Raw genomic sequence first — 14,943 nt, forward strand, 5'->3', positions numbered from 1 at the left:
TTCCAACCCCAGTAGGCGCCCCCCCTGGGTATGGCCTTGACTGTATATTATTCTAGTGTATATCATTTATTTAATAAAGCGCGGCTAGAATTGTATAGTCGTCTCTAAGGAATTAGACCTTACGATTGAAAAAATAAAGTAATTTTTCAAATAGAATGGAAGAAAGCGAAAATAAATTTCGCTTAATGAAGTTATGAAGAAACTACGGAAGTTATTGATGAATTTGAGAGTTGACTCACCAAATCATCTCTTAATCTTGACTCACATATTGAATCCCGAAATGTTATTCATTTATGGAATATTTTATTATGGTATATACAGCATCATGGCGTTAAGGAAAAAGTAGAAGCTAATAAAAGTTCCAGAAATATAGTAATTTATTATTCTTCTAGTACAAATTTTGCTTCTGTCCAACACATTGTGAATTATTCAACAACTGTTATTTGAATATCATTATTTTACATTTTGTTACATTTGTATAAAATATTTCGTGATCCTGTTGTTCTTTTAACGGTAAACATTGTTATAAATTAATTTTATTTACAAAATTAAATGTACAAGCTAATATTCTGTCTACAGGTATTTACATTTTATCTATATTTAGCAGTCTTCACATCTATTTACATTCTACACTTTTCGACTGGTGCCTACACTAAAATGATTTACATCCTAGAGTTATTATTAAATCACAGTTATCAATAATCATCACTAGATAACTAATTGTTTTTTTTGAAAATGTTTCAAAATTAGCTATTAATAATATAATCTGTGCTGTTCAAGTTGTATCATGATGTTATTTAAAAGCAAATTTCCATAATGTATTACAAATCAAATAAATGTACTGTATGGTAAATTGAAAATGAATTTTATAAATTTGTTTTGCAAATGTGTAATAGCTAAATAGTTGAATTTTAGTTTTTTATTTGAATAAAACAGTTTGGAATTTGAGTTTAAATTCTTTTGTTAGATCATATTTTTCGATATTCATTGTTCCCAATTTTCATTGTAATAATTGATATATTTTAAAAATATAATCTTGAACTGGTTGTTTTAAAATTGAAGTATTTAGAAAACCTTTTCTTTAGTTGCAAAGCTTCATCATTGTCAATATTAGTAGCATGGGCCCCTTATCATTGTGTATATTTATTATCATAGCGCTGTTGTGCATGGAAAGTCACATGATAAGAGTGCAACAATTATTGAATGGCAGTGTCACAATGCCTCTTGTGTTCACTATGAAAGTGCGCTCTTAGAACAGAATCTTTGAGCATTCCAGATTTGGTCACATTTTTGTATCATGTCATGATAATCTTGAAGTAGTGTTAGTGTTTTGTTAGTATGAACTATGCATAGATCACTTCAGAATTCACAAATTCTCGTTTCCTCCAATATATTATTGCCTAGAATCGAATCTCTTTTCAAGATACTAAGTACATCTATTTCAGTTTCCAATAAAAAATGATAAATTGGTACCGTATACTATACAAATCAATATCGAAGTTAGGAACTAATAAAATGCACTGCATTCAAAATCCACAAATCAAGTCTGAGAATACTGAGTGAATGATGATTTCAAAAGTCATCGAATAGTTTCATCTCCAATTCGCCTACACATGGTGCTGACTTCCAGTCGGACTCTGGGTATTCGTCGAAGTTGCGCGTGTCTCCATCGTAGCTCACTCTTGGCACTATTGGTGGCTGAAACCAATAACATGCTCTTTAATAAACCGAAGTTTCAACAACCATTTTATTTAATTATAATGCTGCTATATGTTTTAGAAGTGTACAATAAAAATTCTAAGGCCTTACAGCTGGAATAATCCTTTTCCATAAATCAAGGACGTGTGTTTAAAAATGTGGTTATTTCTTCCAAATTTCAACAGAATCTCAAACATTTGAAAATTATTATTATCTTGGTTTGTTTTCTGGTAAGCAATTATTACTTCAACACAATACTACACATTATATAGTAGGCAGTACAGTACATTACATATTGATCCAAAAGTTGCGCAACGTAATTTTTGAAGCAGCATAGGTGACAATTATTACAAATTATTATAATATAGGATTTTGTTTGATAACAATGTGTAAATGAACTGCCAGAACCGACAGTTAGCTTATTAGCACCGATTGGTTTGTTGACCTCTCGTCATTAGAATACTGTCTTTTTAGAATACAAATCTGTCTCATGGTTCTGGGGTTCTAGAACTGTGAATCGAGATCCTACGTGAAGTATGAAGATAATTACTCTATATCTACATATTCTTACGTCCTGCTTTATCTTATAATAATGTAATAATAAAGAAGTTTCATCATTTTAAAGATGAAATTAGCGTCAATGTTAATGTTCTCAAGAGTACTAGCCGATCAAGTGTTTTAACTAAAGACAATCTCGGCTGTTTGTGGAAATATCCATAACTAAAATGTATGAATTCAGGGCTACTTGTTTTTATTTATAAAATATAATTTTAGTACCCTTTTTTGAAATTAATAAAATGTTGGATTAAAAATACAAATTATAACAACTAAATTCAGTGATCCACAGGTTTTAAAATTTTATTAATTTCAAAAAAGGGTACTATAATTCTATTCCATAACTAGATATAAAGTAGTATTTTTCATTAACTAGGTAATATTATGTGAATTAATATTATTTGAATAGTTCTAGTAAGTGACCTCACCTTCTGTCTTTTGAAGTACACATCTTGCCAATCCATTGATTTGAACCATCGGTGCCTCTTGATATCCTCTGCACCATTCTAAAGAACAGAGATATTTATTATGTAATTATTCTTCCAAATAGATAACTTTATTAGTTGAAATTTTATAACTACAAAATTTTCTTGAATTTTGTGACCTCAACTTCGATTTATGATTGAATTTATTTTTACTTTTCACATAATTCAAAAATATCGACAAGATGATAATTTGTTTAAGAATGTATTGTTTAATTAGAGTATAGTATCTCTTCTGTTTAGTGAACAGAGACTGTTGCTTGCATTTCTAATTCGATAAGAATCATATTTCGGAAAAGCTCTTCTCAGCTAGAAATCATTTCTAAATAATATTTTTTTCATTTGAAAGCTTTCAAAAGCTGTTTATAAATCCATGTATCGTTTAGTATAATAGTAATGAAACGTATAAAAGTTTGAGGATAGGGAAACTAGACTAAACAGAAATTGCACTAAATGGAAACTAAAAGTTCAAGTGCATGTGAATTGATGAAACGTGAGAGACAATGGGAAAGTCAACAGTGTGCAAAAACCTTCGTTATGAAAAAGTTCAATGTTGCAATCGTACCGTACAGTAATGAAGATAATAAAATTCATACTAGTTAGGCTACTTCATTTTTCCTTAGAATAACTACTATGTTAAGTATGTATGTCGCATATTTGCAACATAGCAACAATGTATTGAGTGCAGGTTATAGATGAATATTGTTATATCGTAACTTTTTTCCAAGTTCTCATCAAACATTTTAAAATCAGTCAGTAATTGAAACTCACCTTCATATTTCCCAGCCTTTTTGTTCTATCTTGTACTAATAGTTTCTTGATAAGATCTTTGGCAACTGGATCTATATGCCTGGGCCATTCGATTTTTCCAGCCAAAATTTTCTCATAGATTCCAAATGGGTTGTCATCAAAAAATGGTGGATAGCCCGCTAGCATTTCGTATATTAAAACACCTGAAAATAAAAAATAGAATAAAATAAACATGAAAGATTCGTTGATTATCATTTTTGCCAACACACTCAATTTACTGCCATTATATGAATGGATAAATAACTATTATGTAAATTTTGCTTAAATAGCGAATAATCCCCACAAAGACTGAGTGTGTGTGTGTGGGGGGGGGGGAATGAGTTCATTTAACAATATTTATGATATTTCTATATTGTGAATTAAAATTAAATTGGGCAATAATTTTATTATATTGCAAAATTTTTCAGTGATTCAAACAATACAAACCATTACTTTAAATAAAATGGAATTACTTGATAAATAATTTCATAAGGAAAAATAAATAAGCTTAAAATCACTCCTTAGAAATAGAGAAATACTTCATGTGCTTAAATTCTACAGGCGGATTGAATTAGTTGCTTTGTAGCATCCCTACCGATTTCTAACTACCATCTACTCAAATTGTGCTTGTAGGTGGAAAAGATAAAAATTTACATGTGTTTTAGGTGATTGGGGATATTTCTATAGACCTACAAGGCCTACAAATAATAGTGCAATATAACAGTAAAACTCAGGATGTACGCATGTTATAAATAAACCAAGGATGCACCAATCATATTCTATTATGAAGCTGGAATTGATGCTTTCGGCTCACCTAGGGCCCACCAATCAACGGCCTTGTTATGTCCTTTACTTTGAATTATTTCTGGTGCTAAATACTCCGGTGTGCCACAAAGTGTCCACGTCCTGAAATACAACATATTATGAAAATTAAAATCTTATTTGGTTTTATATATACATATATATACATTTTTTAGCTTAATAAATTTCAATGCTATAAATACTAAAATTCTTTCAAGAAGATGAATTGATTGATCTAAAAATGTTTGATCTGAAATTCTATTGAGAATGTTGAAAAATGGTAAATTTTGATTTCAAATTCAATATTCCCAACATTTAATTCAAAAACATTTGTCCCGAGTTTTGCCTAATTCTAATAACTGCAAAGTATACGGTACTCCAGCAGACGCTGATTATTGCATAAAGGACATTGTATATGATTTATGAAACTTGTATTCATGGAAATGTAAATACGTAACATAATATGCAGTAAAATGGTTATTTATTTTATTAATTTATTTATTAGTTGCAAATAAAATTTAGAATAGGATTGAAACTATTACGAATGTATAATATTTTATTCTTGGAAAAAGCAAATTAATTAATTTTATTGTTACTCATTGTCTGTGCCTGAGGAGGATAATTAAAAATTATTGTATTACGAAACATGACTCTGAAAACATTTTCCATGAGTGGGGTTGAATCGGATAGTCGTCTCTGTCTTCTGACATGTTGGTTATTTTGTTATTGCAGCACAATAATAGATAGATGTGCTCAAATGTATTTAAAAGAAAATTTCGTTTCAATTACTACCGTATATAATTATAAATTCATCAAATTAGTGCCGTATGCTAAAGATAATTAAATTGAAAAATATATATATTCAAAAGATAAAATTGTGGTTCTAGCCTATGCACAATGCAATTGACAGTTAGGCCTATATGGACTGTCAGATTGGGATTGAGGTGAATCCACATATATATTTTAAATAAAAATTATTTGAATAGCATTTCAACTAAAAAGTATTACATTTTTATGATATCATTATTGTAAAATGATTCCGATGAACTAATGATATTAAATATTATCCAATATTCTTAAAAGAACTTCAACTTACCTGTCAGTGAGTTTTTTGGCAAATCCAAAATCTGTTATTTTCAGATGGCCATCTTTGTCTAGTAACAAGTTCTCAGGTTTCAGATCTCTGTATACAACACTTTGTGAATGTAGGTATTCCAAGGCCACAACTATCTCAGTTGTGTAGAAATTGGCTAAAAAACAAAATCGTAATTGATTGAGTAATTTATTTTCCTCAACATAAAATAAACATGAAGACATTTCAATTTGGAAGAGGAATTATCTGCAGAAATAAAAATATTCGAATAAAAAAATTCTCCCGTCCTAATGAAAATAAGATATTAGGTTACTCATTCACTTTTTATTCGATGAGTAATACTAGTCATATATATTATTTTCTGTGGTGGGCCTTTTATGTAGACTGCAAAATAATTGGTTCATGATTGTAGGCCTGCAATGCAAATGAAATAAAGTTAAATTCATAAAGTGGAATTGGAAGTATAAGTATATCTCAAACGAATAATGATTGAATGAATATGTTGCATTCATGCATTAGAAGAAATCATTCTTTTACGATAAAAATTTACTAAAACAATTAAAATTGTTAGTCCAGGGATCGAATGCTCAAAAAATCTAGCCTACAGTGAATAAATAGAACACAATTTTTGACTTTGCAGCACTGTTGGGACTAATTAGGAGCTGAACATATCAAAAGTCAACATCCCCTGTGAACAAGTGGTTCAAATTGTTTTTGTTTTTCGCTAAATCTCGGGAACTGCGTCTCACCAACATGATCATAGGCAAAATAAAAAGTCAATAATAATTTCTAAACAGTAAAATTTCTTATCTTACACAAATTTGGAGATATCCATTTTTGCAAGTGTGTAATAAAACAAAATCAATGTTATTTCCAATTCCTGATCGAAAGCTTGTAGTGCCTTTAATTAGTATCTTTAATAAAATTATTTATTCCCAATATTCTATGTTTATTTGACGAGGTGATAAAGCAGTTTTGGTATGGCTTAATGAATCAAGTGTAGGTAAGCTTTTATTTTTGCAACAAAATAGATTGATCGACAAATAATTAGCAGGCATTTTCCTACTTTTCCTGCATTTCGCATACCTACTGAATTAGAAATAGAAAGTATTTCCAATTAATGAGAACATTTATTACCTGTACTTGTTGTGAATCTGCCAGCATTTCTCAAATAAGAAAATAATTCTCCTCCACATACATAATCGAATAGCATGTAGATATGACTATTGTCTCTGAAGTGCCACCTCCTGAAAATATACCGTAATCATTATCATCTATTTCAATCAATAAAACAAGAAATAGTTATTTGTGCAACTAGTGCGCAAAGTGACAGTTTGCTGCACCGAAAGAAACGTTTACGCCCGAGCCGTAGGCGAGGGCGGAATGGTTTCTTGAGTGCAGCAGAGGAACTTTGCGCACGTATTTCACATTAAGTTTTTCCTACAGTTACCATTGAATATGAAAAGTGGGTAATTATGTGTAAAATTGCCTGAAATCCATCAAATAACTTAGTAGTGTTTGAATGGCGGGGGGCAGCTGTGTGGTGTGTGCTGTGGTGGCACTGTGCTGTTGCTGTCCTCGATATAATTTATATAATAGTAATAATTAGCGCGTTGTGCTTCGTTGCACCTCTGCTCACTATAGCAGCCACAGCAGTCACTGTTACCAACTTCATTTTGATTTTGCTGCACTGGTGCTCCATATAACCTACTAAGTATTTTGCGTTGCCATGTTGCAAATCTGGAGTGCAGAAAAATTTTTCCCGCACTAGAGCGGAAAAGTGATTCTTTGCGTTCTGTAATCAGTGCAGCAATGGCCACTTTTCAACGTAACTGTAGGAAAAAGTAATAAAAAGTACATGGAGTTCATGATTGTAAAAATAATCTCTCCTATTTATAATTTATAAAATATTTTTAAAAATAGTTGAAAAGTATTTTGGTCTAATTTGACTAGAATACTGGTATGACTAATATGTCTAGCATGTTTCGAGTATCAGTAATTTGACCCGGTCTTAATTCAAAATAAATATTATTTCTTATAGGTTAACAAGCAAAAAACCATATTAGCTGCTTATTATTTATTAAGAATTATCTGATTCAGGCCTATTCATACTCACAAATTAACAATAAAAGGATGACGAACTTGCTGCAGTATGTTCTTCTCGTTTTTAACGTGCTCTACTTGCTTCAGCCGAATTACATCGCCGATGGCTAGAATTTTCATAGCAACGTATTCACTGCTAGACTTTTCTCTGCATAAGCATACACGCCCAAATGTTCCAGTGCCTGCAACAAATTAATAATTATTATTCATTATGCTCTAGAACTTGAAGGTAAATACTACATAGGTACAAAGTTAGTAGACAGAAGGTTGGTCACTCATCTATAGTATTTTCGTTGAAATGCAATTGGAGTGGGGGAACTGCAGCCGTGACGTAGGCTGTAGTACAGAGTAGGCAGAATATCGCATTCTTGAAAATCATATGGTGTCGTATAGTCAAATTATATATATATATATATATATATATATATATATATATATATATATATATAACACAAACATTTTCTGACATGCAAGCTTTCTGTTTCTGCTTTACAATAATTATTAAAACATTTGAATAATACAATCATTTTGCCATATAAAAGCAAAAACCCCACCTCCTAACCTTCCCTTTCAAACCCTTTTCTTCATCTTCTAGGTCGTGTTTATATTTTGTAGTTTGGCTATACATCAGCTTGTGAATTCGGGGATGAGATATTTTGATTCTCGTAGAACATGTGCTCGATACCAGCATGTGTTCAGTGCATTTACAATGAATGAAATTTATCGGGATCGGTTTATCGGCTTATTGCGATGCATTGGTTTATCAAGATTTTTTAAGGGTTAATCTGAAATTATAATAGTATAACATTGTCTACTTACGCTTTTCCAGCTTATTAACTATTTCGTGTCACGTTTTAGATTCATGAAAAACTTTCAACTTCATTTTATTCATAAAAGTTGAATGAACTTGAAATATTTAACAACATCATTAGAATCGGTGATTCATTCGCTATAAGTATGGAGAATTTTAAAGTTCAAGGTCAATCTTGAGGAGATTATACGACGATATATTTGAAGATACAGTGAATAAACTGTATGCTCAGTGTGGTTACTCTAGAACATTTTTACTACACGTGACGTCACGCTGGCGTTCCCCCCACCACTTTGAATCATACACCTGTGAGTGATCAACCTTTTGTCTACTAACGTTGACATAGGTACACCTGGAAAGTAGGTAAATAAATTGAGATAAAATTTCAACCATGTAAGTTTCACAAAATTTATTGATCATTATGGAAAATGAAGCTGTTATGGAAATTGCCTAGAAACATACTTTTAATTTGAATCGGTTCCTAATTAGTTGGACGGTGAGTCAATGCAATTTTAGAACTAGACATTCCAGCAATATAAGACATGTTGTGAGGAACGGCGCCCATCAGCAATACAGTACAGTAACTATCATGGACTTGGACCAGGCTACTCTTCTTGACCTCACTAATAATCTAAATTTAGATGGATGCAGAAACTAAGACGTCAATATGATCTATATATAAATAGAATTCCATTGTGAGATTTCTACTGGAACCGCTTATGCTGATTGTGATAAAGATTCTATTCCATCAAACGTGTTTTCAGCTTTCAGAAGTACGGTACTGTAGCGTGTATAGCCTACTTTCAATTTTTCTAAATTCCAGGCCAATTTTCATGAAATCACTAGTAGAACACCAAGTAGGCCTAATACATCTGCTATCCATTATTATCTAAATCTAAAACTTTTATCTATTAGTAGAAAAGTAAAACGGTAATTAAATTTATTTATGGGCAAATTAGCCTATAATATTCAACACTTCTCGAATAACTCACAAAAAAACTTAATAATAATAATATTCTATTTCTTCATTTCTTGCACTCGTTCATGATGTAAGCTATTGAATTCTGATTCTAATTCATACTTGAATATTTCTCCATTCTTCATATATTTTCTTTCTTGCATTATGTATGCTCACTTTGAGGAATACATATAAAAGTTCATGCCCAACCCAGATTATTTATAAATTTGATGCTAACGCAAAAATACTTATAAACATCATAGCAATATTTTTCAAAGCTAATGTAAGATTTAAAGTTTATTGATTCAAATATTATAGTAACTGTATATAGAAGTTGACAATATGAAAAAATATAGTAGCCTAGTTTTAGTAAATTGATTTGAACTTTTATTATGTTCAAAAAACACCAAAGAATTTTTTTAACGCTGCTTTGAGATTTAAAGCTCATTGCTCCAAATATCATAGAAGTTAACAAATTAATATGGAAATTATGTTATTTTCAGTGAATTTATTTCAACTTTTATGATGACTAAAGGCCTGCATATTATATTAGAGATTGGCGCAGTTTTGGGCGTAAGATCAGTTTTTCTCATATTTGTAATGTATTATCAACAAATTAATATATTATTGGAGTAGTAATAATAAGTATTATTAATAAAATAAAATCATAATTGAATAACCGTTAGCCTAATCAATAAATAATGATGAATGAGATGGTGAAGGAAGAGTGGAAAGTTTCAAAATATGTAGGTATAATATTTGGTTTATTGAAAAAATGTGCTAGATTCTAAAGTTAAGAAGATAGATAGTAAAAAAAGCAAATTTTTAAATCAGCCGTGGTCCGTGCGGCGTGCCGGCAACGCTTGGAAGCCCTCAATTTGTTATGTATTGGACATAGCAGCCGCCGGCCCATATTACCCCTAGCCTACACTAAGCAGTGACCGCCAGTCTGTTTTCTAGAGCGTGTCCCATACGACATGCGAGCCGCTGAAACTGGCAACCAGCTTCTATTTGCTCTGTGACGTCACGACAACTTCAATACCTTGCAAGCAAATACTACAACCATTCTAGTTTCTCTCCCATTGACTCTCACTCTTGACAGTCTTGACAAGTGTCAGAGAAGAAATTTGTGAATGTGTACATCTATAACAACCCACCTATATTAATATATTTTTCCTACAGTTACGTTGAAAAGTGGCCATTGCTGCACTGATTACAGAATGCAAAGAATCACTTTTCCGCTCTAGTGCGGGAAAAATTTTTCTGCACTCCAGATTTGCAACATGGCAACGCAAAATACTTAGTAGGTTATATGGAGCAACAGTGCAGCAAAATCAAAATGAAGTTGGTAACAGTGACTGCTGTGGCTGCTATAGTGAGCAGAGGTGCAACCAAGCACAACGCGCTAATTATTAGTATTATATATTATAACCAAGGACAACGAGGACTTTAGGATTTTAGGATTAAGGTTTTTATCAATAATAAAATTACACAGAAAAACATTTGATGCATTTCAGGCAATTTTACCCATAATTACCCACTTTTCATATTCAATGGTAACTGTAGGAAAAACTTAATGTGAAATACGTGCGCAAAGTTCCTCTGCTGCACTCAAGAAACCATTCCGCCCTCGCCTACGGCTCGGGCGTAAACGTTTCTTTCGGTGCAGCAAACTGTCACTTTGCGCACTAGTTGCACAAATAACTATTTCCTTATACATAGCAGGATAGCAGTGAGTATGGAATGTACGAGGGCTATTTTTTTTCAACTTCCGATGTGGTATAAAAAAGAAACTAGTGAGAGTAATTGAATGAATTTATTATCAAAAGTTATTTACATTATTAGTTACTTCTCAACAAAGTCACCATTCAGATTGATGCATTTTTCATACCTGGGTACAAGCTTCTTAATACCTTGTTCATAGAAGTTAGCCGCCAGTGATTTGAGATGGTTTTTGACAGCATCTTGCAGCGCATCGTCTGTTTGGAAGCTCTGCCCTCCTAGCATTTTCTTCAGTTCCGGAAAAAGGTGATAGTCGCTTGGTGCTAAGTCTGGGCTATACGCCGGATGGTCAAAAACGTCCCATTTAAACCCGTCAAGAAGACGCTTCGTCACAGCAGCACTGTGAGGACGGGCGTTGTCACCCTTGGCCCCCTTCATCATGAATGTCAACTCATCCATCTTTAAATTTCCTACACCAATCACGCACTGCACTGTCACTCATAAAGCTTTCACCATATACTCGTTTCATTATACAGTGAATTTCTGCTGCGGATAACCCTTCAGCTTGCAAAAAACGAATTACACTTCGCAACTCACACTTGGCGGGAGATTCTATCATATTAGCCATGTTTATTTGTCGCTAGATGAACTGGTAATGATGACAGATGGCCGAAAACGAGTGAGGTTATAGTGTGAGATGTGCATAGTCAGCTGATGTGCATTGTTGGCCAATGCCGCTCGCATTGCCATCTAGCGGCATGATCGGAAGTTGAAAAAAAAATAGCCCTCGTATATTAAATTCTATACTCACTGATACATAGGGTATCAGCTTGTTGTGTAAGTTTTACATTCAACTGAACATCTAAACTCAAAAATAGATTACCTATTTCTTGGAAAAATCAATAGGTCTACTGTCAAACAGCTCATTTTACAGAGAAACTACTTGAAAAATTCATCGGATAGTCAATATTTTCAAACAACTCATAAAACTAACGAAATAATTTCTTGGAAAAGTTTATATTTTCAAGTGTGGTCTATCGATTTACTCTCCTAAAATGAGACAGTGTAAGTAGGGCCGGTATTGGTTTGGTAGGCAATTTGTTGATAAGATAAAAGGAATATTCTGACGTCCTGACCAGGTGAAAATATAATTTAAGTTTGTCGAGAACTGAAAAAGTGTTTGTGATGTAGGTTTTGCGATTTTTATTAATATAATCACGGTACCAAATGCTGTTGTAAGTGAAAGTACAAAAGGTACCGTACCCTTTTTGGGATACACCGTCATTTGAAATATTATTTATATTAAGAAAACAAAGATATTGTCAAATTTCACTAAAAATTTTTTAATTTGAATTATTTTTAGTGAAATTTGACAATATCTTTGTTTTCTTATTATGGAGAGATTTCACAACATCACCATCAATTCTACTAATTTTATTATTTATATAGTTATCTAAAAGTTCATATAGTCTAGTTCTATTGGAATTGATGGAAAAATATATTTCAAGGGAAGCCACATTCTCTATACAAAAATGCTGCACCTTCCTACTAATAATTCCATATTTTCAAAATATGATACAATTTTGATTAAAAGTTTACTTATATTATCTAGGCTACTTATCGCCAAGTTGAAAAATGATATTGTTGATCAAGCGGCCCATCAAGTCTTTAGACCAGATAAATTCACATGATTGAAGTAGGTTATTGTTGTCAAAAAGATCTCAATCTCGTCAGTTGTGTGTGTGTGTGTGTGTGTGTGTGTGTGTGTGTGTGTGTGTGTGTGTGTGTGTGTGTGTGTGTGTGTGTGTGTGTGCCTTATCGCCCAAATTGCATACACGTAGTGGGACTACGTACGCCTTCGAACAGAATGTCTGAGAAGGCTGAATTGTACTGTTCCTATCTGCATTCATGTGAAAATTGCCAGTAATGCGAGTAGGTAGGCAGAATTTTGTCTGTTCCAGATGGATTTGCAAACACCGTTACGATTTCGTCATATACAGTAAGGAGTAAGCTACCGTCGCCCATGCTTTATAGTAGATTTATAACAGACAATGCTTGCTATTTTCGTGCATTCACTCTGAACAAACAGTCTGAGAGGTGGGTAGTCGGTGACATTGGGAAAGCCGACAATCATTTATGTTTTCCAACACTGCTAGCAAGAGGTGGCCGAAATGAGCAGGAGGAAATTAATTATTGTAATTTGAATTCAGATCACAACATTCCATCGTTACCTTCTACATTCTTATGAAATATACAATAGTTCAGAGCTATCATCATAATCTTTTTCACTTTTCAAGTACCAAGTAGACAACCTTCATAGAAAGATAGAATATTCGTATATAATTTAAAAAGTACTAAGTAGACAATCTTCATACTACTTCGTTTAAATCAACTTCCGACTTGAGATGGACATGCCCAGCAGAGAAGACATAAAGCGGCATGAATACAACGGCTGCTATGTTGCCGTTGTGTATCAGCCAGCGTTCTCTAATTTCCAGTGATTATTCAAGCGCTCATGTTAAATTTAGGAAGTTTCCTCTCTGCAATCTGTAGTCTCGACTGACTCTATTCGACAACTACGCTTCCACCTATGACTCAATCCATCACTGCAATTGGCTGATCTCCCTCCATTTCTCTGCGCCGCAAATTCCTCCAAGTCTGAAGTTACACGAAGTATATTTTATGTTGAATTTCACTTATGACGCCTGAATAACACTTGTGGTGCACTGGTGGATTGGATGAAAATGTTACTCCCCAGCTAAGCTGCCCAGACATTCTTACTTCATTACTACCACAGAAACTTTTTCGAAAATCCCTTCAAACAGATAATATTCCTAATAGAAACCATCACTGGGATACCGGCATATATATCTTCATGTGTATATCGCACAAGACTTAAATTTTGATTCATCGTGAAACTTAGATTTTGTCCGGCGTTAAACTTGGGTAACATCAATCATGGCGTGATATAGTCATATCTAGACATGCTGCGAAAAACTGGCAGATCTGAAAAATAGGGCAAGTTGAAGTTCAAGTAATGAGATGGAAAATTATAGACAGTAATCGTTTTCCTTCTGTCCCTTTGTTTCGATTCAGCGTTGAAAGTGGAGTAAAGATTATGAGCAGCCAAAGAACAATAATTGCTCTTACCAGTGGATCCCAACCGAAACAAGATCAAAGCAGACTTATTTTGCATCAAGAGCTTTTATAGTCACATGACTGTTACAATGATCAAAACTATACTCTAATATGAGCAGTGATGCTAAAAGAATGAAAAATTGGATTTTTCGTATCATCTCATTATTGATTCATCATTCTATATTTCCTTGAAATTCTATCGTCTTGACTCATCAACTTTAAGTTTTCCATTGATAAACAGAATTTTGGAGCTTAGGCCTACATTTTCCCGTTTTTCGACCTGGAAGCTGCAACAATGATTATTTCTCATGCAGGTATTAATAGGACTTAATAGCCCGACAATCGTGATTTGTATTTATGGAAATGGTTAAAAAAAAGTAGTGATAAGGTCTGGATGAATTTGTTCCAGATGAATGAATGTATTGGAAATTCTATTAACAGATTAATTTTCTGGACTGAATTTCTTCTCAGAACACGAATCGCAATACTCACACTCACCGCTGAAGTAAATTGTAATAAAGTTAGTCTAGTACCAAAATTATATAATAATGAAGGATCTCATGACAGGATGTAATAAGAATTGGAATGTATGCATGCATTACGTAATCTACGAGTACTTAATCAGTTACAATGCTATTCCAAGTCTCTTTAATGTTAAAATTATATCAATGACAAGAGATAACATTTTTAAAAATAGCCGAGAAGACTTGGAAGAATGTTCACACTCCGGATGTACGTTGGAAATAACATTGCCATTCATAATTCCTCCTTTATTTTGCTTAGGGTGATGCCT

At 32.8% G+C, this 14,943-nt stretch overlaps 1 protein-coding gene across 2 annotated transcripts in view; it reads right to left on the bottom strand.

Moving 5' to 3' along the window:
- Positions 1-355: 355 nt before the first annotated feature.
- Positions 356-14,943, bottom strand: part of LOC111046365 (cAMP-dependent protein kinase catalytic subunit 3) — a 57,483-nt gene continuing 42,895 nt past the window's right edge. For both annotated transcript variants that reach the window (XM_022331887.2, XM_039425196.1), the window contains exons 2-8: positions 7,535-7,703; positions 6,556-6,665; positions 5,422-5,575; positions 4,339-4,430; positions 3,507-3,688; positions 2,682-2,759; positions 356-1,698 (exon numbers count right to left, since the gene is read on the bottom strand). In XM_022331887.2, coding sequence (XP_022187579.1) covers positions 1,573-1,698; positions 2,682-2,759; positions 3,507-3,688; positions 4,339-4,430; positions 5,422-5,575; positions 6,556-6,665; positions 7,535-7,703 — 911 coding nt within the window. In that variant the 3' untranslated portion in view covers positions 356-1,572. The remainder of the gene's footprint in view (positions 1,699-2,681; positions 2,760-3,506; positions 3,689-4,338; positions 4,431-5,421; positions 5,576-6,555; positions 6,666-7,534; positions 7,704-14,943) is intronic.

This window comes from Nilaparvata lugens, chromosome 3 (assembly GCF_014356525.2).
Source record: "Nilaparvata lugens isolate BPH chromosome 3, ASM1435652v1, whole genome shotgun sequence".
NCBI lineage: Eukaryota > Metazoa > Arthropoda > Insecta > Hemiptera > Delphacidae > Nilaparvata > Nilaparvata lugens.